At 45.6% G+C, this 27991-nt stretch overlaps 1 protein-coding gene across 2 annotated transcripts; it reads left to right on the forward strand.

Annotated features, from left to right (window-relative positions):
• Positions 1-125: 125 nt before the first annotated feature.
• Positions 126-27974, forward strand: LOC125766270 (gremlin-1-like). 2 transcript variants are annotated; one of them, XM_049432068.1, is made up of 3 exons: positions 126-451; positions 1350-2497; positions 23117-27974. In XM_049432068.1, exon 3 carries the CDS (start codon positions 23117-23119, stop codon positions 23960-23962), a length of 846 nt encoding a protein of 281 aa, XP_049288025.1. In that variant the 5' UTR covers positions 126-451; positions 1350-2497; the 3' UTR covers positions 23963-27974. The 2 variants fall into 2 exon arrangements, with proteins under 2 accessions (XP_049288025.1, XP_049288026.1); XM_049432069.1 differs by lacking the exon at positions 126-451 and adding an exon at positions 461-671.
• The last annotated feature ends 17 nt before the right edge of the window (positions 27975-27991 follow it).

A 27991-nucleotide genomic window follows, 5' to 3' on the forward strand; every position in this document is an offset into this window, starting at 1 on the left:
TATTTATAATTAGATTTAATACTACAAAACTAATTCTCATTCTAGTGCAATGCAATTTAATATTTCCGAAAAAAATACTGAGTTTAATATTTGAATGATAAAAAATCATTTTTTTAAATACAACAATGTTATGCTGTAAAACACTCATTTTATGTAATAATAGTTACGACTGCTCAAGAAAAAAAAAACACGATTCAACATTTCATTAAGTCACATTCTACTCAAACAATAATACCACCCTCGATTGACGCAGACGTGTATGAAAACCCGGCCACGGTTTCAAGCAGCTCGCGCTCATTCATTCCATTCATTGCTGGTTTGCCTGTCGAGACGTACGGACGTGTTTTCCAATCGTTCGGTGTCGCGTTTTCGAAGTAAAGGGACAAAAAAAAACCAAACACACCAAAAGTTTCGTTACATTTCGATCCAGAAAGCACGATCGTTACGACCGGTGAGTTATAAAGTAAAGATCCCGCCCGTCTACCCTTACTGGCCCGCTGGTATTATTAATAATATCGGTACATTTTTCAAACAGTTTATGATGCTCGAAAAATAATAACAGAAAAATTCTCCCGGCGGTAAAACTAGTAGCAAAACAGATATTGGGTCATGTGTTGAGTGATAAACCGTGCCGATAGGAAGAGGGAAAATTTCTGGTGGAGGGCGTTACGGTACGTGTAGTGTGTGTGTGTGTGTGTGTGTGAGCGAGTTTGGTTCTGGTAGAACATCATCAGTTGTTTGTTGTTTTCACGGGTAGTTTGTTTTGCTTTCCGGTCGTGGTTTGAATCGCGTGTGTTTGGACAGTACCGATATGCTCATCTGATTCGAGATGATGATCTGCCTGGGAGCTAAATAATTGGAATCCCGTTCTGCAGTGATTGACGCTCGGATTTGATTAGGACATACGGCCCCAAATTAGACGGTGGGTGGGTTATCGTTTCGCAAATTTGAACACTAAAATTATGATGATTAATCGATTAGATCGGAAGCGACAAGTGGCCACAAAAATGGGCGGAATAGGTAGATTTTTAACACTTTGAAAAATTGGAAAGAATGCATCAGTTTGTCAGGAAGTACGACCGCTCCACCCCTTCTTGGAGGAAACGGAAAACGGAAGTCGATCACTTCCGATGCAGTGGGTCGGTGTTTCGGTTGCGATGCAACTCACTCGCGATCGCTGCTGGTGAATGTGATGTGTTTATCTATCTCTTGCATGAGCAGTATACGGGGGGTTGATACGGATGCCACATGTGGACGATCTTACTTCAAAGTGAACCCTTTTTGTAATGGGGTGTCAAAGGAAAATTCATTTTTTTAAACTGTTTTTTTTCTGTTGTTTCTACTTTCAGATTCCGAACGCTGAATTGTATCAATATAGAGATGTTGTTTCCGCTATCACTGCAAATGCCAAACAAATCGTGTGTGCAAGCGACCAAACAAATTAGCAGACTTTCGAGGTTCGCTTCACACTAAATAAGCGGTGTTTAGTGATTAGTGGTGACTTCGTGAAAGCGAAAGCTAATTAAACACAAAACAACAGATGTAGTGATTTTTTAGGGCTAAAATCGAACAACAAACGAAACGGCTTTTGTGAATTTTGCAACCCTTTTGCACAAGCAGTTGTGCCTAATTATGTGTGTGCGTGAGTGTCGTGTGCCCCAAAGTGATTGTGTATCTGTGTCTCTGTTAGCGATTGTTTTCCGTATGTATTTGTAATTGTGCGACGCGTTTTTTGCCGCACTAAACACTAAACATTGTTTCCCCTCTTATTGGTAGGGAAAAGTGATCCCTTTCTGTGGGGAAAATTCTAATTCTACGATCGGGTTCCGGATCGACCGGAATTCGGTAGCTGGCGCCATTTTCCATTCGTACCCCTCCCCCGTTACGCCAAAGGAAAGCGTTTTATGGCGATCGAGTGCGCGCGTTCCGTCTTGCCGTTTGATGATTTATATCGTACAGCAATATAAATAAACCCCTCGGTTGGGGTTAGTGTGCGAAAATTTTTTCCATAACTCGATCGTTCGAACTCAATCGATCAGAGAGAAAAGTTTGTATTTTTGTTGTTCTTTAAAAAAAAAGGCTGGAAAACTCATCCAGAAAATCAGTAGACACATTTGTTCGACGCATTTTCCATCCCATTTTCGCGTTCTTTCGCCAAACCGAATGTCTCGCGCCTAAACACCGAATAGAAAACATCATTTGGCGAGATTTTCCCACGTTGACGCCATCTCGGAGTGATGCAATTGTGGTGATTTGTGGTTTGCTCTGATTGCCCCACCACCCATTTTCTCCCGCTGGCTAGAGGAGCATCATCATCATCATCATCATCGGCCACCGTCCTACACTCACCGATAGAAATATTTCCACCCCGCCCCGGCGCGTCGGACGACGCACGACGGGCCGAGAAGCGACCGCCTGCGAACAACTGCGAGACGTGAAGGAGCGACTTTTTCAGCCTTTTATCATCAGTTGTGCTACGTTGAACGAAACGTTCAAGGTAAGTGGAAACAGTAGTAGTTGGTAGTAGTGCAGTTGTTGTGTTGCGGGGTGGAAACAAACCGACAAGAGTACACACAACAACAAAAAAACACACAGAAATAGTTCGTAAAAGCGCAACGAGCGCCGGCATTCTTTCCCATGCCGGAAAACGGGGTGAATCACGATGGAAGTATGCTGATTCGCTGACAAGGCAAACAGTTAATTGTGCGATTAGCACGTTTGGTGTTTGATTTTATTATGATTACCGCAACCGGGCAATGGTTGTTTCAGTTGTTACAATCAACTGATGCAGTTTTTTTTTCATTTATTGAAAACATTATGTTGGGAAAAGGGAAATTTTCTACCGGATTCAAACAATTAGATAAGAAAGAATAATGATTCATTATAATTCACCAGTAATCATAAAATAATTCAAAAATAAGAAGAATGATAATAAGAAGAAGAAAGTAATTATTTTTTTTTAAATTGGACAAAGATATACCCTTGAAAAAAAAATGGCGAAAGGTTTTAACACTAGAACAGCTGGACCATAATTTTTGGCATCATTTCGACTGGAACGATTAACTTTTATCACATTCATTTTTGAGGTGAAAACAATTCTTAAAAATGTACTCTTTAGTAGATCTAAACAAGCACTTAAAACGCTTCGGTTGTCCTAGTGTTAAAAGTAGAAAAACTCATCCAAATCTGGGCTTATCCAAATATTGATTTCTTAACTAGACAACAATTGTTTAATGATAGAAGTGAAAAAAAAATCTAGAGCAATACGCTAATTGTGTAATGACCAATATTTCTCTATCACCCCATAAAAGTGGATAGAGGAAAATATTTGTGTTTTTCCACCCACCAAAAATCTGGCCTACCAAAATCGTCTGAAATGCACATTCGTCCGGTGATCGTTCAGTGCATTTCCGAGTTTCGTAACACCATGGCTCGCTATAATTAAACTGCAATCACACAAACGTTTATGGCAAAACGTTGTAGGTGGAACGATAGTTGAAATAGATTTTCCCATTTGAATTCCCATTTCTAATGATCTTTCGCAATGTTCAATGTTAGGAAACGGGGAAAATCGTCACAATAACCACACATTAATCATAGTAACGCTTCGTCAGTTTGTCTCATCATCCCGGGTAATGGCATTAGCGCCGGAACAGCTTCCAGAATGATAATTCTTTCCGGTGGGGCAAAACGTCATCATCATCTTTCCCGAAGTGGAAGAAACTAAAGGGCATCGACGATGAAAAAAAACGACCATCGAGAAGCGATCATTCACTTTGGCTTTTGGGGGTGCGAGATGAAGGTAGAAGGTGACGCGAATGATACACATTAGAACCCGCAGGTTAGTAGTGAATGATTTCGAGAGGCCCGTGTCGTGTAGTAGCTTTAGACGCCAGGCCCATCAGTGCAGTCGGCGTCGTAACGCACTCGACAGCGCCAGCAGGACCCGTCGAGAGTTGCTTTTCCTTGCGCTTCTTCTCGATTCAATCGCCGTTTCGCCGTTACCCTGTTTTGGCATTTTGTGTGGTTGATCGAATACCTACTCCCTTCTACGTTGATGGATTGAGGAGGGAATTTTTTGTTGTTGTTGCAACAAACGACTTAAGATGAGAACGAAACACCGTACGAGTGTGATCGTATGCTAGGTACTAGTGTGTTTTGGATGAAAAAAAAAGAAACATATTTTGAAGGTTTTTATAGTTTACATTCCAAAACAATGTGTTGGCATCAAATGTCCTGAATGGTCCCAGATTTGTTTTTTTGGAACCTATCCATCAAAATTATTTTAGCCGGTAGCTGTTGCTATACTTTACCACGGTAATGTAATATGGCGACACATTTATATTAATAGCACTACTCCGGTATGTGAGTGATTTCATCGTTCTGGAATTGCATAGCAATGACCAAACCGTTCTGGCACAAGTTTCCCATTTTCAAAGCGACTGCAAATGCCATTTTATCAGTCAACAAATACGCGTCTCCTTGAAGCTAACTGCTTTATCGCCATTACCTTTTTTGGGGTTGTTTTGTTCGGTCGTTTTTTTCCCACAAAACAAAGACAAATCATAAGTGGAAAGAAAAGCAACTAAATAAAAACTAAAGCAAACCCCTTCAAGGTCCTTATCGCGATAACAAACATGATTATTCAATGGACAGTCAAAAAGAGAAACGAATCCTAGCTTCACTGCAACACACGAACATATTGACTGGACACTGGCGCTTTGCTGGCCAATATGTGTTCTTTAGGTTTTGGATGGATATAAAATAAAATTGCAAATAAAGTTTCCCCGCCGGAACAAAAATGCTGGATGAAGCGTGAAAGCAAACACAAATGCACCCGGAGTGTGTGATCTTAAAATTATACGGTCGAAACGACACTTTGCCCAACACGGCTCCCAACAGGCAAGGACGTTTCGCTGCAACCCTCCCACTGAGGGGACAGTGCTGAGCAGGGCCGGGTAGTGAGGGTTGTTTTTCTTGCCGGATGTTCGGGTGAGAAAACAAACGACCAAAGTTAGGTCGGTGTGCTCGCGTGAAACCTTGAAAATCTGGGACCCCTCCCCCCGCCGTAAAGGGGAGTTTTGGGATATAAAATGAGGCGAGGAGCAAAAAAAAAAACAATCTTCAATATGTTCGGGAAAAGGGTTTTTTTATTCAAAGGAATCTTGAGAATTTGTTCACATTAGTTTGGTATGTAATTTTTTTTACCACTTCGGTAAGGGTGATTCAGGTTGTTTTGTTTTACGTGGAATGTATGCACAACCTGTTAAAAGATGGCGTAATACCCTAGCGGTTGGTTTGTTCTTTAGTCAATCCTTTTAGGGAAATGATTTTTGTTTTTTTTGGGAATATTTTTGCCCTTTTTCTTCAGACTGTTGTCGTCTGGTCGGATTCCGTTGGAGCTATAGTTTACGAGTGAATAAAGTACGCGCTAAACGATCCCCAAGTAGGATCTTAAAGGTTTTTTTTTCGTTATCAATGGCATCCGTCTATTGCTTTCCATTTCATCGTTGTCTTGATGGGTTTTTGATGGTGCAAACGAAACACACATCAAAGTCTAGACTTTGACGCTTCAACATCCTTTCCACACCGCCATTAACCCGTCGCGAATTCGTAGTCCTTCGAGCGCTCAAGTCAGCTGATCGGTTGCATTCGCTTCTGCCCGATAGTGCTCGACTGTGTGCAATGATTTCGTTTAGACCAGCGTCGTCTTAAGAGCTTCACAGTATGATTTATGAGCAAGTGTGTGCTGTACGGTTTCCATACCGTGATGGTTTGGCGCTTCGGATGGTCCACATGGTGGATTGGATCTGTCGAATGATTGGTGGCTTTCCGCCCGCTCCTATACCGGGACCCAATCCTTTTTTACCCGGTTTGGCCCGGTTTGGTATGATAAATTACAAATTACTCGAACCGCTGCCAGCAAAACAATGTAATCAGTCATCGAGCGAGTCGGCCGGATGTGGAAGAAAGCCCGGAAGAACGTTCGTCCCGACGGAGATACTAAAGCCGGGGTATGGGGAACGTTTTTGCTAAGAACTATTCTGGCCCAGAACTAGCGTCACCATGTCCGTTCATATTTTTCACATCTTTCCTACCGACTAAGACACCTTTCTTCACTCTTCCCTTCACCGATTGCATTCGCTAGCCTGTCCGCAAGTAGATAGATTAAAGGCAATCGTAATTAATCTGCCGTCTTTGGACAGTACCGCGAAGGATTGCGGTCGGCGACTCATCACGCGCATGACGGCATTGGTGGGATTGTCGTAGTTTTATTTTTTTGTTTTGTTTGCTATTCTCCATCTTCGCTACACCACGGGGAACTTCCGGACACCTGGAAGCCGCGGCCTTTTTGAGTGATTTTTTCCCGGGGGTGTTAAATTGCATCTTGGTGGTGAGCAGAGCGAAAAAAAAAGCGCACACACAATCGAAGCAGATCTGTCAATGAACGTACGCGATCGTAGGTTGAGCTACCATTGCCTGTCCCCGCATGCGCCTTGCGGTTATCCCAGGTTTGCCGCCGGATAAGGTGTTTAATTATCCATTAAAGTAGTACGGAGTGTGCAATGTATGCCAATCCTCGGGCGGGGGAGAGAGACGGAGAAGAGTGTTTCGGTTCGCGCTGCGGGTAATTTGAGCCGAGTGCGAAATCGGATGCAATCAAACCTACATCGTCGCCGTGTCATTAGCATTGGGGCACGCCGCCGATTTCACGCCGATTGGTGGCCTATTTCGTATGTGATGTTTGTGCATTTGCAGTGAGTTTTGTACATGCGGGGGTCTTGAGCATGTCGGTGCAAGCATTTTGCTGCACTTAGTTGCGGCCGGAACCGCTTATGGTAAAGTTGATCGTAAGATAGCTCGCTTGGGCTTCGAGCGGGATGAGCATCTTTTTTTTTCGGTCAGATCGTAGAAGGTATTTGACTTTGAGGTGATGGTTTTGTTCAAGGTATATATTTGATATGCATTTTAAAACTGGGTACATCTTTTTTATGAACTCTCGATTATTGCAACTTCAACCAGGACAAACAGGTCAAACTCATTAACTGCTTGGTGTTGAGATTAGGGTGACTTCAAGACGTAGAATGGTATATCTTATAAAATAATTTAGATCGATTACAACACTCCTAGTCTTCTTCAACGAAACTCATCGATCGGATATTGAATTCTTCAAAGTTTTTCGCTTAAATTCTCAATGCCATAAATAATGGGATTCCTCTCTCCCTGTTTCCTATCTTAAACCAAGCCACAGGGTAACACTTGGCACAGCATCGTACGGAAACAGAGTTGATTACAGTCTCCAAAATGGTAGCAACAAAATCTCTAAACCTTGAACTACATAGCACCCAGAACTTGGCCATCATTGCCGGTCGGTTGGTCTAATTTAAAATTTTTATGACCCTTCGGGTCTGGTTTTTACTAATGAGTATGAGTACTAAATGAGTTTAGTTTTCCGGGGGTGAAGACAAATGCTTTCTCATATGGGTATATTTGTGCGTTACGGAATAAAATTGGGACCATGGGACGTGTTATCTTGTACTTTAACACCGTTCAATAGCAAAGGATGTCCATGGTAAAATCTGAATATATCAACGTCTGTTCATCACCAGGGCAAAAATTGACAAGTGATGGCAAAGCTGATGTTTCTCTAGATTTGTTGACTTTTTGTGCCCACTACTCACCAGTTTACCAGCCGTTAATTGGATTTGTAGGATTTAGCAAGACATGGGGATTAGTGCACGGTTGCCAATTGAGTTGTTACGATATGGTCTGCGATCGTGGGCTTGCCGTTGTTTGCAATGGGATTAACTCTGCCGTTTTCCGATATTGGACGGTAAGGTCGTTTTATGCATTTTAAGTGTCGAATGTAAAATGCAAAAAAAAACGATAGAAGAATCCCACAGTGTTAAAGACAATAAAGATTTGAGTTTTTGGAGTGTGGAGAACTTCCCTGCTTCCCGGTTCGCTTCATAAATCTTACCAAACTGCATAACGCTCCACGGGAATGAAAACAGAACTCGCTCGTACGGTTGATTTATTAGTGGCGACATTTTGCACGTTAACTTGTCTGGTGATCGGTGCTGTGCTTATTTAGCAGCTCGTTTTATAGCACCCCTCCTTATAGATTATGTTTTGTTTACATCACCCGACACATTAAGTGGTTGAAAGGGTGTTACTGGCATAATATTGACAGATCATAATTGAGCCAATTATCCTTTCCCCAAAAGAAAAAAAAACTCTTCCGCCAGGAGCAACGGGAGTGGGGCTACATTGCTAAATTAACCTCTTGTTTACATTCCTTCCGTGATTCTTGTAATTCTGGCAACCCCGATCTCGATTGCGCTGGGGGGGGGACCTGCTGTTGCTAAACCTTTGCGTCACCGATCGCGCGTTGTGAGATCACGGGCGAGTGTTTTGTTATTCACCTATCGTCGGTAGTGCGGACATTAATGGGTTGGAATATTAGATGATTTATAACCGACGATGGTCGATCGGTTTTGTTGCTCGATACTTTTAGTAACACGCGTACCCCAAAACGATTCACCTGGACCGTGAAACCACTAATGACGCACGCAGAAAGGTGGAAGATCGATTTGGTGGTGATGCATTCGGAACTGGAGCGTAAAGCGAAACATGGAAAAAACACCTTGTTTTATTTGTGAGCGAAATGATAACACAATGATGACCATCGCGGTTGGTTGCGTGGGCAGCGCTAAGTGATGCTTCCAGTGCCATAAATTTTGCGCGTCAATCAATCAATCGATCATCACACGAGCAATTATTTTTCCGATTTTTTTTCTCCCCGAAAAAACCTGGGCAATGGTTCAGGAATTCATCCGGTGGATCCGGTGGATCATACGGTACGGCTACAATCAAATCGGAAGCAGTACAACAATGAACCGGTTAGTTATTTATAGGTCAAATGTACGGCGCACCTCAACTTTCCTTTCCACCACTCGCTGGGTTCAAGGGGGGGGGGGGGGGGAGAAAAACATCCTTCCACCTGCGGTGTTGATCGACCCGCAGCTTCCATCACGGTGCTAAGGTGATTAACGTAGCTGAGCTGATGAAAAGCAGCCATCACGTTTGCGTACAATCACGCGCATCTGCTTACACGCGCCAGAAAGGTATGCGAAGAATGTGGCCTATGAATGAGTTTTCGCACCGCAGGAAAGCGTTTTACGTCTTACGGCAAACCGAAGGTTCAATGAAACATTGCGCCTGTACACACAAACAGTGTCGGAACGAAAAGGAAATGCATCGAGACATCGATCAGAGACAGGTGACATGCCGTGTTTGTGGTGCAACAAAGTACTGACATTGACCATCCCAACACGCACCACGGTACGATTTCCATGCGCTCTGTCACTCTGTTGTTCCAAAACCCCCTTTTAATATAGGAAGGTGTTTTGCGGGTAACGCAGCGTTAGCGTCTGGCGTCTGGCATCGACGAGAGGAATCGTTCGCAAACAAACAAAAACGACGCATTACTATTGTTGCACTGTTATTAAAATTCCATAAAAGATAATTGAGATAAATTGCGATAGTGTGGAATGCACGGAAATGGAGGTCCCTTTTAGGGGTGGCCGGGTTAATGTTGGGCCCCCGCTTTCCTGTCAGTTCGCACATTAGCACTGGTGTACCGCTAACGCGTCCGGCTTGTTTGTGGCATCCGGCTTTTTTTTTCGTTGCCCGGCACCTTCAATTTCTGTTCCGTTCCAATATGTACCACCACGGCGGAATGCGAAATGCGATCCCGAGCGAACAGAATGGCCGTGATTGATATGTGTGCGATATCTGTGACCGTATGTAAATGTGCTTTTCGAAAGCGATCGTTCGATGGTGAGCGAAGCAGCGTGACACGTTCGGTGTGTGCGGGCCAGCAGATTGGCAATCTGGTATAATATGTTTCTAATTAAAACGAACGGCAAATTACGGAAAGACCATCGAAGAACAGCCGATTGGAGGTGATCCAAGCGGAAAGCGTGTTACGTGTTCGACAGCATCAAATCAGCTGCTGGTCCCTGGCCAGATTCGGATGCTGTACACGATCGGTTCGTTTATTTTGGCAGTAACCGGTAATGGAACTGTTCATCACGGTGTTGGGCGGTGTTATTCAATAGACATTGCGACAGCTTTGGGTAGTACTTTATGGTGTAAGGAAGTTGTAAAATGGACGACTGTTCCGCATGTTATTCTAGAGGGATTTAATAGTAGAAACTTGCGTTCATCTCCGATTTGTTGTACTTTATACCCAGGAAAATACAAGTAATGTAATTTTTTCGAGCCATTTCTGAATTTCTTTCAAATAGACGTAGAATATGTGGAGGTAGAGTTGAAGTTGATAAGAAAATGAATGTCCTGTATGAGTGGAAGAACTATTAAGGATCCTCTACAATCTCGAGTTCTATGAGATATGTGCAACGAATTAAACTCGCCAGGAGTTGATGGGCTGGCCATGTCATTAGAATGATACTGGACGACTTAAACTGTTAAAGATTCTTATCTGATAGGCTCATATTGAAATGATGGTGATGGCGTTGATGCGTATGTCAGAAATCTTGGCATAATGGACCAGCAGACGTTGGTTCTCGATCGTGAACTATTTGAAGGACTTTTCTTCTCTTTCTAACTCAATTTCTAAGTCTTCGTCACACACTTGATTCTGTATACGTTGAACTCGAATGTACGGAGGAAGTTCTGGAATACTTCGTAAGTTTCTGGATTTTGAGGCAGTTCGTTGATGACGCCTCTCACAGGGTTTTCTAGTTTGTCGAGAATAAGTCGACAAAGTTGTGTAAAAAATCACACATATTTAGAACAAAACCCATAAGGGATTCCACATTTACTTCTACATATTCCACATCAACTTGTGGGCAATAAAAAAAAAGAAACTCCATCTTGAAAACCCCTTGTACTAATCCCATTTGCTAGTGATCTTGGCCTGCATTTTAGAAGAATTTAGTCGCATTTTTTTCCCAATGTTTAGAAATCGATCTGCTAGCGCCACAAACTGTTGCATTAATTGGATTGTAGCGCGAACGTAATTAACGATACCAAAAGGATTAGGTTTCTATCCGCAACGCAATTGCTACCCCACCTGGCACGACTGGCACGAATTTGAAAGTTTGCAACAAAAGCAAGAACCTTGCAGTAGTAATGGCGCCGCAGCTATTTACTAGCCGAATACCGATACGTAATAACAAAACAGCAAAACATGGCAACAAAGCCCCAGATCATTCGATAAACTAATAGCAAAATGTAGCGCACAAACGCTACCGAACTTATGCTCGGGGAAGCGCACTTTAGCTGGCGCTATCATGCGTGACCTTTTTTTTGGCGTTTCGGACCCGACGACATGCCCTTTTTCCCTTTTCTCGTGGGAGGCGGCGGGGAAGATAGTCCAGTGTGGCATGCGCCACTCGGTGCGTAACCTCCCTCTGCTAGCTCTGGATGGATGGATGGCACCGGTCCGGTGCGGATTTAGACTGCACCGACTGCAGTTAATCGCCGTTTGGCGCCCTTTGACAGCAAATGGCATCTTGTGCGACACCGCAAAAGGGCAAGACGCGTTATGCGTTTGCCAATGTCCCTTTTTTGGGGTGCGAAAGCGGTTTGACATTTTCTCCGTTTTTGATGACAAGAAGCAAAAAAAAAACAGAACCCCGAAAGGGAAAACCAAGACCAATTTTCCTGGCCTCCGGAGTTAGGCGACGATACGCACCGGCAGGACGATCATTGCCATCCCCCCCCCGCAACTCCCTCTACATCCTCTTCGCTGTTGTATTTGCTTTCTTTTTCGTCGATTTCGCCACCACAATGCGGTGGGCATGAGATCGGCCCATGTCTGGTTTTGGGTCGTCCGACTGGCGCGCTTAAATGCCGCACAATCCTTTTGCATTCGTCCGTTTTTCTGTGACTGTTATCCAGCACTGAAGCACGGGTGAAGCGCCGACTCGACTCTGACAAGTGATCGTAGTAGTTGCATGTAATAATTTTTCACCACGCACACGATCGATGGATGCAGCGGAGCGCATCTGGCAAATGTTTCGCATCGTGTTGTTTTCTCGCTCGGACCCCGGGCCCTTTGTGCGGTGCGAAGTTGGGAAACGGAAAATGGGCAGCGCAAACACGGACGGAGGCTTGCTTCTGGTGGCGCTTAACAAGTTGTTTCTGATTATACACCGTTCTGCTTCGCCCAGGTTCATAATTCCCGATCCTGAGTCTCGCGTTCGCTTTCTCACGCAAAACCGGAGGGAAAGGACGCGTGCATGATGATAATGATGATGATCATGAGGTGGATGATGATCATCATGTATGATGCGTGGTCGTCGATTCTGCTTCTTTATCGTCTCGCAGCTTCGAAAAATGGTTCGCGGTGTGACGCCAAGGTGGGGGCAGACTCTGGGGCAGAAGGGTAAGGTTTCCCATATCCTCTCGATTCGATTCAACCGTCGCCAAGAACCGGGCGCCACTAGGTGCAACACACACACACATACACGCACGGACATTAATATGTTCTTCTCAGTTGCTTCTCTCCGCGTGCTTTGTGTGAATGCTCGCCCAGTACAACATTGAATCCTTTTGCGCGATCTTACACGCGATCTTCTCCGACTGTCTCCTCGACTTTTTCGGATGCAAAGAGCGACGGTTTGATCGTTGAGCGCGGAGAGTTCGGCTCTCGTGTTTCGGCTGGTGCGATTTTTCAATTCAATTTTTTGGCCCACTGCCCGATCGGATTGGGGATGTGTGTGAGGGAGGGGGGAGGTCGAAGGATTGAACGAAAGTGCGGTGGAGCGTAAGCAGCAAAAAAAAAACCCCCAACCGAAGGGGTTTGCTCTTTTGCTCCCCGCATCATGGCGCTTAGCCTGGCGTCGTAGTTGCCGCCATCGTCGGCGAGACGCATCAAGCAACGGTTTGGAGAATGCGAGCGGCACGGACAAGGGCCGGACAGATCATCATCGTCGTCAACGATGGATGGGAAAGACAGGCGGATGCTGCGACAGGCGGTGCACGTCGCACGATGATGATGGCGCACGTCGACCGTTTCAGTGTACCCTTCCGCTCCATCCCTCCCCCCCCCCCCCCCATCACCGGCCGCTTTTCCACCCGTCTTCACACTGTCTGTGTGCCGCATGTGCCCGCGTCGACGTACGATCGGGCGAACGATGATCACGGCGTCCGCCGGTGCCGGTTGTTGCGCTAAAGATTTAAGGTTAACTGACAAATAAGATAGCGACAGGCGGGCAGTTTTACGTTTGGCGCCATGGCGAGGGTTGAAGAAACCGTACAAAGGGGTTATGGGTTGGATCGGGAGTGAACGTGTAGGGATCGACGATCATGAACCTCACGATCTGGTGTGTGTGTGTGTGTTTGATCTTTCGTGTTGTTCTCGCTATGCCGCTCAGCCACCGGCGATCACGGCGACGTAGCGAAAAATGAGAAGAATAAAAATATATTTAACACACACACACACACACACACACACACACACACGTCAGGAGTGGAAAAGGTGGGACAACGTGGCACCCTCTCGATGCCATACCCTGACCTGTACGGTCAGAAGCACGAGAAGGAAGCACCGGGAACCGTAACGTGACTTGCTCTGGGAATGGATAGCGACGACGACAATGCGGGACCGAGTCGGTGTTGGCGGATCGAGCATGCGCCGCTCTTCGGTGTGTGTATATTTACGAGCATGATATCAGAAATTAATTTTTCATTTTCGATACAATTATTTGTTGTTGGTTTTTTTCTCTTTCTTCTTCGTTTGGTCTACTTCTTTTCTTCTCGTTCTTCGTGTATAAATAAACTGTATGGAAATATGGACTATGCGGAAATCAAGTGCCCTACGGGTGCGGAACAAAAGCGGCTGCATGGGAGTCCGAACTTGGGCTGTTACGGTAGGGTCTAGTTTTGCACCGTGCCGGCCGGCATTTCATGAAGACGATGAAAACAAATCAAAACGTAGCGTGTTATGGTGCTGATCATAAGCTTGTAAGACACGTGGAAAACTGATCTGTCATGTTGATTAGAACAACATTTTTTGATTTGATGGATATGGAAGGGGATTTTTTTGGGAGGTTGGGGGGTGTCTTTTTTCTTATAAAAGAAGATGCATATCGATATATTTACATATCAAATTTAATTTGAATACAAAGAGTATTGAAATATTATTCGATTTTTAGTGGATTTTTTTTGTTTTCCTTTTTCTTTACTTTATTTTCAATCGCAATATTTTGAAAGATATTTTGTAAAAATTAAATCTAAACAAAATTTGTTTAGAATTAGCTTAAACAAATAATCTTGTTTTATTTTCAACAAGAAACTATTGGATTGTAGCAAGGTGAAAATATATTTACCTTGTACTTCGCCTTATTTTTGAAGTGAATATCGTGAAAACAAGTTTCAAGCACGTTTACTAACAAAAAAAACAACAAAAAATCTAACCACCCATGTGGATCTTACAGACACAATAAACATTCCTGCAGTACGTGTCTCTCGGTAGGTTTACCTTCCGATCAGCATGGCACCGGAACCTTTAGGGGCTGAGCGAATTCGCATCAAATAGGATTAAATGTTTGGATGCGTGGGAATTTTGACACATTTCCTTTCCGCCCGTACACCGACAGGTATGGTCCAGCCCTTCCCAGAACGATCCCTTTCATACGTTTTGCGGATGATCCGCATCGGAATGCAGACGGTGGGCTGCAGGGAAAAAAAGGACCAACTTTGAAAGTACTTCCGGCCCATGTCCGGCCGGTTTCGTTTTTACCTATTGAAAGAAAATAAAGAAAAGGCTTCCAAACAAAAAAAAAAGGTGATAAAATGAAACGAGCGGTTGTGTTACACCAACTAATAAAAAAAGAGGAAAGGTATTTTTGTTTGATTTACCGTACGTGCTTAATGCTTGATGCCGTTTCGTTTCCAGCGGGAGCGCAAACCGAAGTGTTTTAAAAGACACTAAATGTTGTGCGTCTGTGTGTGTTATACCGTACGACTGTTATGATTTGTCTTTATCTCGGTTTCTTCCATTTGTGTGTAAGATAAGTGGATGGATTTTTAATTAAATGAAATGTAATTACCTGCGGGACTTCCTCTGTAAAGCGGCCGCAACCTACACGTGCTAGTGTCGCCCCGGATGGTGATCACGCGATCACCGGCTAATGGTGTTTCGTTGGCGACAGGATTAGAGCTTGAGTAGGCTTTTTTTCCAAACCACCCCCGGGAATGGGTCCGGTTCGTCCGAGGCGATAAGCTGACATTCGTGGTGGTGGATTGGTTTTTTCGGCTGGCGACAATAATAAAAAAAAACGAAGGTGTTTGTGGCAAGCCTTTTACACCGTAACCGTCGATCAGCTGATCTTATGGCGGTGGCGACCTGTTTCGTACGCAACTGCAGCAGCTGCAACAGTGCCCGTATTTGTTTACGCCGGTTTACCCGGGGGAGGGAGCTATATATTTTTTTTTGTTCGGGGTTAACCAAGTCCCGGACCTAAAGTAAACCATTTTACCGTGACTTCTTCCTCCCAATGGGGCACCGATGCGCAGCGTGCGTAAATAAAGCGAAAGCGTCTCGTCGAAACCCATCACGACGTCCGGTCGTTCGATGTGCACTAGAATGTGAGGATCATAAAATTATCTCCTCGCCCAAAACAAAACAAAACAAAAAAACGCTAAATAACAACTCCCGATCTGAAGCTGCAATGGCTGTCGGTTACGACTTGGGTTTGCGCATCCACAATTATTATTGTGCCGTATTATTTTGCGAACGATCTACCACAAAGAGCGCTGGATTATTTGAGCATGATCGAAAGAAATGGGGTTGTACACGGTTGTACAAGGATCGACGGATTATCCACCATGCACAACATTGCGTCCGACGTCGGGATCTCGCGACTTGGTACGCTCCGGTTGATAATTATAGTTCACGCCTCACACGGAACAACACGGAATGGTGTATGTTGTGGTTGCACTAATCTTCTACCCCTTCCTCCCGCACGCCTCCTTTTCACCCCTGCTTCCCTGCCCAAACATGATATGTTACTGCACATGGAGGAATGCAGCTCGAGGGGTCGGCCGGTTGCGAGCGACTCGCAGCCATAAACTGGTGTCGTCAAGTGGCAGGCAGCTATTTCGGTATGCCGTCGGGGCGCCACAATTTAAATTGACAATGTGTCAGTATTTAAATGGCTAAACTTCTGCTTGTAATAACTGTACGGCTCAAATCAGTTGGAGAAGTAAAACAAAAAGGAAAGAATAGAAAACGTAAAATACTTTCCACGTGTGGCATTTCACAGGGGGTTGGGTTTGCTATAAAACTATTTTCAGTAGAGAAGCGTTTCTTCCCTTTTGCTTCGATCGTATTCTTCTCTCTGCAGATCTTTTAGGTGCGTTCGAACCACGTGGATAGCTAAACTCTTTACTATGAGCTCAATCTCAATCTGAATGGAATGGAATTTGAAGGATACACTAATCGATACAGGTATCACTGTGTGCATTGTTGTGCCATTGTTTGCAGGTGTCATAAATCGATTTATAAGAATGTCACATGGAAATTCATTTCTATCGATCTTTCGCTTTTTCATATCGCCTTACCTCACCCTAACCTGATACGGGCCGTAGATGCGGTGTGCTATTTTCCTACCCTCGCCCCAAAAACACGTTGCACTATGTTGCGTGTCGTGCTGTCTGTACTTTATCAAGAATTCATCATTCGTGGCTGGCCCAACAAATGGCCGGCACGATCGACACACCACAGCACGGTCGGTTTTTAGTTTTCTTCCTAAGGTTTGGCGTGTCCAGGAAGGGCAAATATCTAACCGTACACAAAGTGCCCGCGGAACCTTCTCTCTCTCCCAAGCCAACCTAAATGCACCGATGGCGACGGTAATTTGCAGTTGTCTCACCGATTGTCGGTGATTTATTGCGATTTGAATATTTGAAATCACGATCTGCTTTGATTTCCTGGAGCACCACCAGCAGCAGCAGCAGCAAAAAAAAAAAAAAAACACTCCCGGGAGATAACGCCGCTACGTTTGTCACATTAAATGACACGCCACGAAGGCTCCAAAAGGGTGACGGAATCGATCTCGGCCAATATGGGATAAGCAAATGGGGTGCACGTTTCAATCAATTCGTACGATGCATAAATGTGCATATTTATTTCGCTTTATTTCGAGCATCACCTTGCAAATGAGATGAACCTGTGGACAACTTATTCTCACGATTGTGTCGTCGATGATCCGTTTTTTTTGTTTGTGTGGCGTTACTCAATCGGCGATCGGTATCGGATTGTGATGGGATTGTGACCGTCCGAACCATCCAAACAAGTTGTCATGTGTGTCGCCGGCGGTAGATTGATGGTGTACTTATACGCGATGTTTTGATACATAAAATTGAAATACTGTTTCGTGCCGGTGGTGACTGGTGTTAATTGTTTCATTAGCAGATATGTCATGCCAGGCTAGTGACAAGGCGGCCTGTTGACATGCGATCATGTAACGTGAGGGTGTGTGAGGGATTGAAAACGGTGATGCCTTTTAAGAAGCAGGAAGAAGGATTTTCTGTAATTAGAAAACATCAACAAGCTCCGGCCACTAATCCTGCCAATAACCGGTTAAAGATCGTATCAGATATTACCGCTTGGAGCAACACTTTGACTCGCTGAGATGAAAAGGATCGTGCTGATTAAAGCTATGACGATCAACGATTCAACAGATGCTCTCACTGGTTTCTGGTCGAGCGCTGTACGTTTGAAGATTTATGGTATAGTAAACTGAAGTAAATTGATTACGCGAAGGTTAATTTAGCGCTCGTGCATGGAGCAACACTGGCCCCCACTGGCATAAGGACGCTCCAACGTCTAGACGGGCCAGTCGATGAGTTGTAATAATTTGCAATAAAGGAATGGGATTTGTGGGATAAAATTTATAATGCACGCCAGCACCGAGAACCGGGCGTGGGGCCCACGGGTTTGGCGACCGATCGCCAGTAGTCAAGCAGCTTCATAAAGCGCTCCGGCCACGCCAAAACAGATCCATTACACGAAAACGGATGATGACAGGCAGGCGAAAGTCTACGTTCGGGTATGGTACGGTCTTTCTTTTTTCTTTTTGGAAGGAATCGCAGATTGTTATGACGCAGACCAATCGACGAATCGGCTTCGAACCTTCATCCAGCGGGTGAAGTGCGGCCAAAATGCGTACACCCCTGATTTTCCCAATCCATCAAATTATAGGTCATGACTCAAGACTCGGTTCTAGATCTTGGATTTTTATTTTTAGTATTGCCCGCTGACCACTGTACCGATCGCACTGTGGACGTCTTCGTACGCCGTTTTGTCGGTTTGGAACGTGACGTTCGATCGGCGGCAGATTAAGCATTCACGCGAATGTGTGGAAGCGTGTGGTGTGGTGGTCAGGGTAAGGTGTGCCATTGGAAAACAATAAATTTAGTTGAAATTTATGAGTCAGATAAAGTGTTGTGATGAGAGCCAAGCAGCTTTAGAGGCAAAAAAACAGAAACATCAATCCGCTTCTACTGCTTCCAAGGCACGGTGATGATTTCCATGGCAGATTTATCGTCCATATTAAAATTACTCATTTATTGAGTCATGGTGCTGGGTGATGGAGCGAGAATGTAGAAAAATAGAACAAACTCACTGATTATAGCGAAAATCGATGGTAGATTTTATGGAAAAGGATTTTATAGCAAACAAAAAATCTTTACGATCACGTTTAACTGTAGAAGTTGTAAAAGTATCTCCACTAGACGAAAGCTACTGTACTTCCGTTTTGGACTACATTAAAACAATAACTAAACTGTGTTATAGCTCCTTATTAAACATCGCACATTTGTTCTAGGAATCGTTTTCTACTCTTACGAACCAATAGTAAAATTATAATGGACTTCTTCGCTTCCTTTGCGTGGCCACAGTTTTGGAAGTCGCGCGCAATAGCAATACCCACAAGGTATTCCCGACAAAGATCGCTAGAATCGGCAACGATCTCTAGATGCGAATAATGGTTTTACAATAGGCCTCAACAGATTAAGATCTGGCGAAGATCTATCGGCTAAACGTTGCTATCCATATACGTCGCCGACGTTGGTCTGGTAGCACCGGGCACCTTAGCTGGGACAGCTTTACGACCCGCACATTTCTCATCCCACAATTACTTGCCGGCAAGTGTCCGCGTAATCTTCCGCGAAGCACCAGCAATTTGACCGAAATGGAGTGACAATCACTCTCGGCAAACGAATAACCTTCTTCCTCCGTCGGATCTTCATCTAGCTGAAGCGCAAGCTAGGACGATCCCATCCGGTTGTTCTGAATAGGGAGCGAGCGAGAGGGAGAGAAAGCGAAAAGCAAAAAAAAAACGGTACTGATGCTGGATACCCTTCCACAAAACAGTGGGTTGGTTGCTCAGGCTTCCTGGAAATGGGAAGTTTCCACCAAATTGGGCGCCCGCTCCGTTTCGGATGGTGGGCTGCGCACCATTTTGGATGACACTGTAGAGCGCGCCCGTAATTAAGCGCGTGGATGTGCGATGGTGAACGATCGCGGACACCGTCACCGCCACGGACATTCGATTGCGTATGACGATAAGATCCGTGCGGATCAGTTTCACGGCGTTGGAAAGTCCCGATTGCTTTGGGGCTGACGATAGCGATCGGTTTGGCAGCGGTGATGCGCAAGCTGAATACAATTATGGCATTCGCACCGGCAATACTGGTTTGAAGTTGGGTTAAGTTTTGCAAGGGCCCACGATTCTTCAGCGCTGGCGCTAAACCTGGAACGGACGAGTTAATGCACCACAAGCAATTCAGTTCTAAAGATTTCAGGCCCCATCACTGAGAGACACCGGGACGCAGAGTTGTGCAGATGGCAGAGGGCGGTATGCGTACATTGACGGGTCCAATCAGACAAACCAGCACCAGGAAGCGGTTGCTATGGCCCGTTAACGTGGCTCCAACATTTTTGCCGGCGCCACTTCACTCACAAATGGCGATCGAATCATCGCGGTGACTGCTGACTGGAGTGGATGTTTGCAGAATGTGGAGGCTACCAAATCAGACTGGCAAAGATATTTTGTGGCGTCCCGCTTTTCGCAGTGGCGTCCGATTTCGAATGTCTCAATATTTTACCTTTCCGGAGACGATCGGCGATCGTATCGGTCGTTGGCGGCACCGGTCATCATTTGTTCTCCGGAGTCGTTCGGCTTTCATGGCCATTTTATGCTCCATTCCCCATGGGGGAATGTGCAACTCTGGAGGGAATAGAACGCTATTTGCACAGCTCTCTAGCTGTACGTTCATATTGTCAAACGAAGCCATTATGCACTTGCACAGAACAAGTCTAATGGAAAAGTTACCATTTTCAACTGTTTCGGGGAAATGGTAACAAGGAGTCGTACGAATTTTGGATTTGCCGCTAACTTCAGGAAAAGATCCGAACGCCTGACTGTTGGGTCCAATGTCCAATGTCCGTGGTCGGGGCGAAACATTTGTTAGTCAGCGTTTTTATGGCTGATTAAAAATTCGACGCTCGCCATTAGATTAATGGTGTCGCATTTCACCATTTTCGGGGGGATCGACAGAAACCGGTGGTCCAGCGATCCAGCGCCTTCCAGTGAAGGAAGATGCGAAGGTGTGGCATATACACAGACACACATGCGGTGTATATTTATGTGTTGACTGTTGATTTCCATCTCGCGCTGTCTGGTTAAAACTGATGCCCCCGGGTGCGTGGAAAGACCTGGTGACTAATAAGGCACGGTGTGCGAATCGTCGCTCTAGGTGTCGTGGACCTTGCCGTGGTCAGCATCATCCGCATCACGCTCCGGTGGTAGATGGTTCCCTTGACGGCCAACTCGTTCTTGGCCGTGGGTGTGTTTTGCGTGATGGATACGAATTCGGCACTGTGGTTGGTGGGCTAGAGGTGACAATTTTCACAGCATGTAAGTGTGCAGCGTATTGCTGTGGAGACAGGCGCGCGCGCGCGCGAGACAACGACAATGAATGAAGTCGCAGATATCCCGCACCCGAGCAAGATAAGCTGCGAAGGCTGGAGCGTCCGGATTAGTGCTTCCATATTAAAGTTTACGATTAACGTATTAGCTAGTGTTTGTGGTTGACAACTCTATCAAGCGTAGTAAAGTCGAATAGATAAATAATACATTTGAATAGAGGCGAAGAGCCGTGAGACGGCGACGATTCTTCGCGCACGTTTTTGAGTGAGCGATCGCACATAATTGGAGGGTAAGGCTTTGAACCAGATTATGCTTGAAGCTGTACAGCGAATTTCTCATCGAGACGTAAAACATGATCGTATCGATGTACGACATACATCAATTTAGTGTCAAGAGATTCTGTCCACTTTGGAACGCTTGAGTTACGTTTATGAAATCATCAGCTTCGCATGGCAAAAGATTTCGCCCGTCGAGCATTACTCATGAATGGGCGCCCGTTTCGTTGTTGTACTGTCGGTCGGAAGCAATTTGAGTGAGCCACGGTTCGGAGCATATATATACACACTTATCTTCTATGGACGCGTGTGCCAAAAACGGCACAGCGGAAGAGTACACACGTTGAGTTTTTGTTTTGTTTTAAGTACCATGTTGACATCACACGTACTGGGTGGTGAGCGCGTGTGCGCCCGATTGCTCCGTCTGCTGCCAGTGTTGGCCGTTGTCATTGCACACGCTTCTTAGTGCGGCCGCACGCAGCTCTTTACGGCGACACACCGACGCGAGCAACTGGTCCGATCGCACGTGGGTACCTGGGGTTGATGGGTTGTTGTAAGAAAGTGTGCATACCCCCGCGAAAACAAAGCGAAAAGTACGGGAAATAAATGTACAAAACTCATGCTGGAGATGGAGAGAAATAGCAACAAACGAAAAAAAAAACACACACACACAACCTCACAACGTGTGGTGGAGGCCATCGGATCGTGAACGGGATTTCGGTTTTAAATGGATGAATCGCGTATCTCGTGCGCGTACGCGACCGCGAGACCCCGATGCGCAACGTGCAACCCACGCGCCCCATAAGGGGGTGGGTGGGGGGTCTAAGAGAGGGAGGAAACGGGAGAGGAGCATTTAGTTTTTACGACTTGTGGCCGATTTGTTGGACTGATTTCTCGCGTGACGATGACGTTCCGATCGCGCGATCGCACGCAACGATCACCGCAACTGTCGCAACAACAGCAACACACGCTATGAGTGACTGGTGCTGGAAGTAGCAGTAGTAGAAGTAGTAATAGAGAACCATCCACCCTGCAAGTGGCCGGAAATACTGGGTGGAACGGGAGCATGCTGGGAAGGGAGAGGTGGGGGAAGGGAAAGGGCAAATCCAATCGTTTCATTCATTGGAGTTGGAGTATTTTCCAGCTTTCATTCATGAAAAAATCCGCCGTCCGCCCTGGAAGCAGAAATGTCGCTTCCTAAGCCAATAGTGACAGGGTGCATACGCCAGCATGCACCGAGCGATCGTCTTACGCCCGAGTGAGTGTGTGTGTGTTTGTGTGGGGAGAGCATTATACAGTGTGCAAGAGGAAGATGCAACCCACGAAGATCCCGTGGTGTATTCGGAGTGGGGAAGGGGAGGTCGAAAAAGTGGGTACGGGGGAAAAAGAAAAAGTTTTGTGGCGCCGGTCTCAAGTGTCTGGCCGCCTGGTTCGGAGTTCGCATTAGGTGGGAAGTGCTGAGCGGGCACAACAATGTCTCTCGTTTTGGTTTTTGTGTAGGACGGTTTTGGGTTGGCTTGCCCTGGGTACCCGTCGGATTCGAAGGGCCGCCACCAGGTTGAGGAGTGTTTTTTTTTTGGGAAGCCACAACCAACACGGCACGCCTCCGGACGGTTCGTGGACGGTTTCGTGACGTGATTATCTTCTTTTTAAAAATTTATTTCATTAGATGATGATGTGGAATTGTCTATTCCGGGAAGATTCCCTGCTGATGATGAATCCCTTTTGTGTGTTGAGAGGGGAAAAAATAGGTAGCGATTGACTTTTGGTTGTTGTAAATTTACATTTCTCAGAAGATGAATTTATGTGTGTGCACAAAGATATTTTGTTTGAAATAAACGTTTTCTTTCTTCACACCGATCGTTACAGATGAATCTACCGATGAAGCTGCTGGTGCTGCTATCGCTGCTCTTGGTTCACTCGTCGGGGCACCGGATACAGCTGTCCGACTCCATACTGGACATCATCAATACCCGGCACGTGGAGCAAATATTGGCCGAACGGCGTGCGAACGCGTCGCGTGAAAACGAGAAACGCTACCTGGTGCAAAACGACCTAGACGAGGACGTCACGGAGGATGGTACCGATCTCTACCAGACACCGGAGGTGTCGATCGATTTTGATTTCCACGGACGGCGCCAGGGAGGTCACGGTTCACGGCACCACGGCATGTCTCACACCCCGGTTTCACACAATGGATCGGGCGGTGGCGGCGGCGGCGGAGGTGGTGGTGGTGCTGGTGGCGGTGGTGATCTGCTCGCCGATCTGCACGCCTACCGGGGCGACAAGCTGCTGAAGTCGAGCAAAAATGCACTGCTGGTAACGCGCAAGGAGTATCTGAAGAAGGACTGGTGCAAGACGGAACCGTTGGTGCAGCGGATCCGCGAGGAGGGTTGCCTGAGCCGGACGATCGTGAACCGCTTCTGCTACGGTCAGTGCAACTCGTTCTACATCCCGAAGTCACCGAAGCGCAGGCGGCACGGTGGCAAACCCACCGTTGCGAGCTACTCGGCGACCAGCCGCCGTGATCTGGACGGTGACTTTGAGGACGAGGATCTGACCGGGCCCGCGTTCCGTTCGTGCGCGTTCTGCAAGCCGAAGAAGTTCACCTGGATGACGGTAACGTTGCGCTGCCCATCGCTCGTACCGCAGCTGCGGCGGAAGCGCATCCAACGCATCAAGCAGTGCAAGTGCATCGCCGAACCGCTGCATTGAAGTGGGAAGAACTGTGTACGTGCGTGTGTTTATGAGAGTATATGCGTCCGAGTGTGTGTGTGTGAGACTGTGTGAATGTGTATGATCGCTTGCAAGAAGAATAGGTTTACATTTTGATTAGTATTATTGTTCGTATTATGTAGCTGTTACTATTATTTTTTTGTGTCTCACCGTTGTTGTTTTCCCTGTCTCAGTAAATTATGTGTAGTACACATTTGTGCATTTGGAGTCTGTGCATCCAATAGGGCATTTTTGTTGGGTTTCGATCCGCAGCTTTTGGGTAACTTAAAGCAAAAACACACACACATCCGCTATTACAGTTTTTAGTTCCAGATGCCATCTTTGTTGTGAAAGGTGAGGGTTATATGATTGTTTGTTTGTTTTTTTTTTTTTTGGAATGCTCACCTCAAAACACGAAGTGGAACATCCTTGTCAGTTCGCAAAACGGCCAACCTTCCATTTACGTCCATGCGGCTAGGCGTTGGACGCGAGGCAGATAAAGTTACCGCGAAGGTGTCACGCTCCGATTTTGGGAAGGATGCGACCAGTTTCCGTACGGCGTACCGTAGGAAGGTGGTAATTTTCGCCTTTCCGTACGCTTAGAATGATGAATGGTGCGCGAATTTGCCAAACGCGCAGCAAACGCGCCGAGAGTAGCCTCCGCGGGTCCGTGTACTATGTGGGCAACGATGGGAAGCAACGCTGTAAAGAGACGTTTCCGCGGCTTCGTTTACAAGCGGCCAAACAAGAACGAGAGTTGGGTTCGGGGGAAAGTGTCCCCAGCAGGAAGGTTGGAAAGGAAACGGTCGTTAAATGGGAAATGTTATAATGATCGTTTCATGTGTAGCACGTTTATTACATCAGCGGGAAGTTCTGGGAGCGCGAGTATTCTGCCGCTCAACATCTGGAATCTGAGCGAAGCAGTAAGCACTCAGCGGTTCGGTACTTTTCCCACTGTACAAGTTACTTAGTGTACTGGACGGGAAGTTTTTGCTTTTTACAGTTTGTATCATGCAATAATGAGCACAATTACCCGGGACAGTATCGCCGGTTGTCTGAGCAGTGTATGGCGATCGATGGCGTACTTGTGAACAGTTGACTCATCAGTAACGACTCTGATCGCCATACACATACATCACTATTCTTGCTGCATTTTGTGCACGTGACCGGAGCGCGGCAGTGACGATTGATGGAAGTCATTCAGCTCGCTAGTAAGCGACCGGGTAACGGATGAGTGATCGCTTTGTGACGGCTAAGCAGCGCTCCAAATTCAGCACATCGTGTGCAGGGAACCCAGGGAACCATCATGTCCATGAACTTGGGTGCTGATCTCTGATGTCATGCTTCGGTAAGCATGGTGCGAGATGATGGCAAGATGAAACCCTTGCGGTAGCCGATCGAGCCACCCGGTGGCAAGATCTGGCATGCAGGCCCTGACGAGTTCGTCGCCGCGTTCGCATCGTCGTCGATGAGATAATCGTGCCGAACCGGTGGGTCTCCCAGCCGCGCGCGGTTGGGGGACGAATAAATTAGTTATGATTGGATGCGAATTGCGGAAGGCTGGGCCGGGGAAGTAGGAGAACATAGCGTCAGGTGGTAAAGCGAGAGAATGTCACCGGCAGAGGACAGGTCGGCGAAATACAAGCCGATACCGTGCCGGACCGGCGTATTGCCGCAGTATCGAAGAAATCGGATAGAGCTAACACAAGCACCGAATGGCGGTGTTAATTATGGGCACCGTCCCGTGGCCAATACTGACCGTTGCTGCTGTTGTTGTTGCTAGTCCTATCGATCGGTGTATCGGATTTCCGTGCCTGCGAAATGATACGCAAAAAACGAAGCTGTGCGTGAGTCATAGCGCTAGGAAAGCGCACGAGCCTCCCCGAATATCTGCACAGAGCAACCAAAGTACGGGGGCTGCCACGGAGCACGAATGGGGCCGAAATTTTGTCACCAATCGTCTGCATAAGTCACAACACACCTTTCAGGTGTGCTAAATTTGTGTCGAAAATGTTTGGCTTTTTTTGGTTGTTGTTGTTGTTGTTGTTTTGTGTTGAGTTACTATACAGGGGGAAAAAAAGAAACAAGAGTCAATCGAATGCTGCGCATGGAATCACCTGCATCGGAACCGGTCCGATGAATCAGCGTCTTGGAGTTCCTGACGCGCACGCAATCGGATATGGGGCCGGCGGCTTTTCGCTTTTGCCGATGCTGATTGAACCGAGGCGTCGATCAATTATCGTACGCGACGGAACAGCGGGAGCGCTGCTTGATCATACATTTCACTGGGAAGCTTTTCCTTTCACGCGTGATGATGCTTGGATAGGAGGTGTGTTTTTTTTTTTGGTATTGGCTGGTGACCATATGCTGGGTGTGTGTGAAATTTATGTGGATTAATCATCCAAAAAAACGATGATGCGATGAATGGATGCACAGAAGGATAAGCCAAAGGATGCACGGGAATGCAGTGCGTGAAATATAGGGACGTAAGTCATCGAAAGCAAAAGAGAAATGAAGGGATAAAATCACACACAAAACTACCCACAAACACACCATAATAATAATAAACATGAAGTAATGAAATCGTAACCACCTTTCTAGTTGTAGTGCAAAAAGAAATATTTATTGTATAGCAGAACCGAACAAACGATGGAATGGATGAAGTTTTAGGAGAAGGATGAAAAAGAAAAGAAAAAAAAAAAAACAAAACAGCGTAAAATCAATTTCAAAATGCATAAAAAGTGTAGAAAAACAAATGTTATTTAACTATTACAGAAAGAAGAAGAAAACAGTCCCGAAGTAGCGAAGTACCAGTAGAAATCGAATCGAAATGTACACACGAAACACGAACCGAATGAAGGAAGGAAAAATGTGGAAACCCATCTGGAGATAGTTAAAGGAAAATTAGATCCTTTCTAAGCAAATGCCATGTCAAATAGTGTTGCGTTTTGCGTGTTTCTGTGTGTTTTTCTGTTATCAGTAAGCCACATATTTATGGGAGCAAAAGCCCTATTAACTAGCGATAATGAAGATCCCTTTCCACAATCCAACAGCAGTATTGAAGTTATTGAATATTGGAGAACAAAACAAAGAAAAAAAACAAGCAATGATTGTTGTGTTTTGTTTCATTGCATGTCGAATGTTGTAGCAGGCGCAGAGTTTAGTGTTAGTTTGCAATGCAAAGCAATCGAAAACGATTCACGATAGCTTCCAGAGTGGTATTTTGAATGAATAGGACAAAAATCGATAATTGACAAAAAAATGTCAAAAGGATAGATTTGATTTTGTGCAGTATGCGGCCACACAATTATTTGAGAAATTGTGTTTGTTTGTATTGTATAGCTGTTGAATTTCTTTCACATGAGTATTATACTAGACTCAATAGGACAGAACGAAGAGAATAGCAGGAGGTGACAAATGAACAGCAAAAAAAAAAGGGAAAACACATTAACACACACAATCTTCAAATCAGATGGTTCCTACAATTGTAATATTAATTAGTTATCGCCCATGTTGTTTGTAATTTAATTCACCCAGAAACTGTAATTGGACCAGTTGTTATTTGGGCAGCAATTAGCGCTTAAACGGTTGGGACGCGTACGTTCGTCCAGCAGCTGGAATGCGTACCGATTTGGTTGGGGGCCGCCTTTAGGTGTGAAGCAATTTGTGTACGTCACGTGTGCGTGGAGTGAATCCGGTTAGGTGGAAAAAAGGCCACGATGATAAGGCGAATTTAGGGTTTTGAACAAAAAAAAACCAGGTTTCTTCTTTCTAGCAGCGTAGAAAGAGTTAGATTTGAACGCAACCCTCCAGAAAAGGGAAAGCTTTTGTAGATTTGGTTAAGCATTAGCACTGGTGATCTTGTCTGTCGAAAAGAACACGAGTGTTGACGAAAAGTAGCTGTGAAGCTGTGAAGAGGATGGTTAAGGTGACACGCGCGGAAAAACAAAAACATACAAACAAACAAACAAACAAAACAAATATATAAAAATAAACCACTACTAAAAGAGAGTTGCATTGTTTCGTTTT

Source organism: Anopheles funestus, chromosome 2RL (genome assembly GCF_943734845.2).
Source record: "Anopheles funestus chromosome 2RL, idAnoFuneDA-416_04, whole genome shotgun sequence".
Taxonomy (NCBI): Eukaryota; Metazoa; Arthropoda; class Insecta; order Diptera; family Culicidae; genus Anopheles; species Anopheles funestus.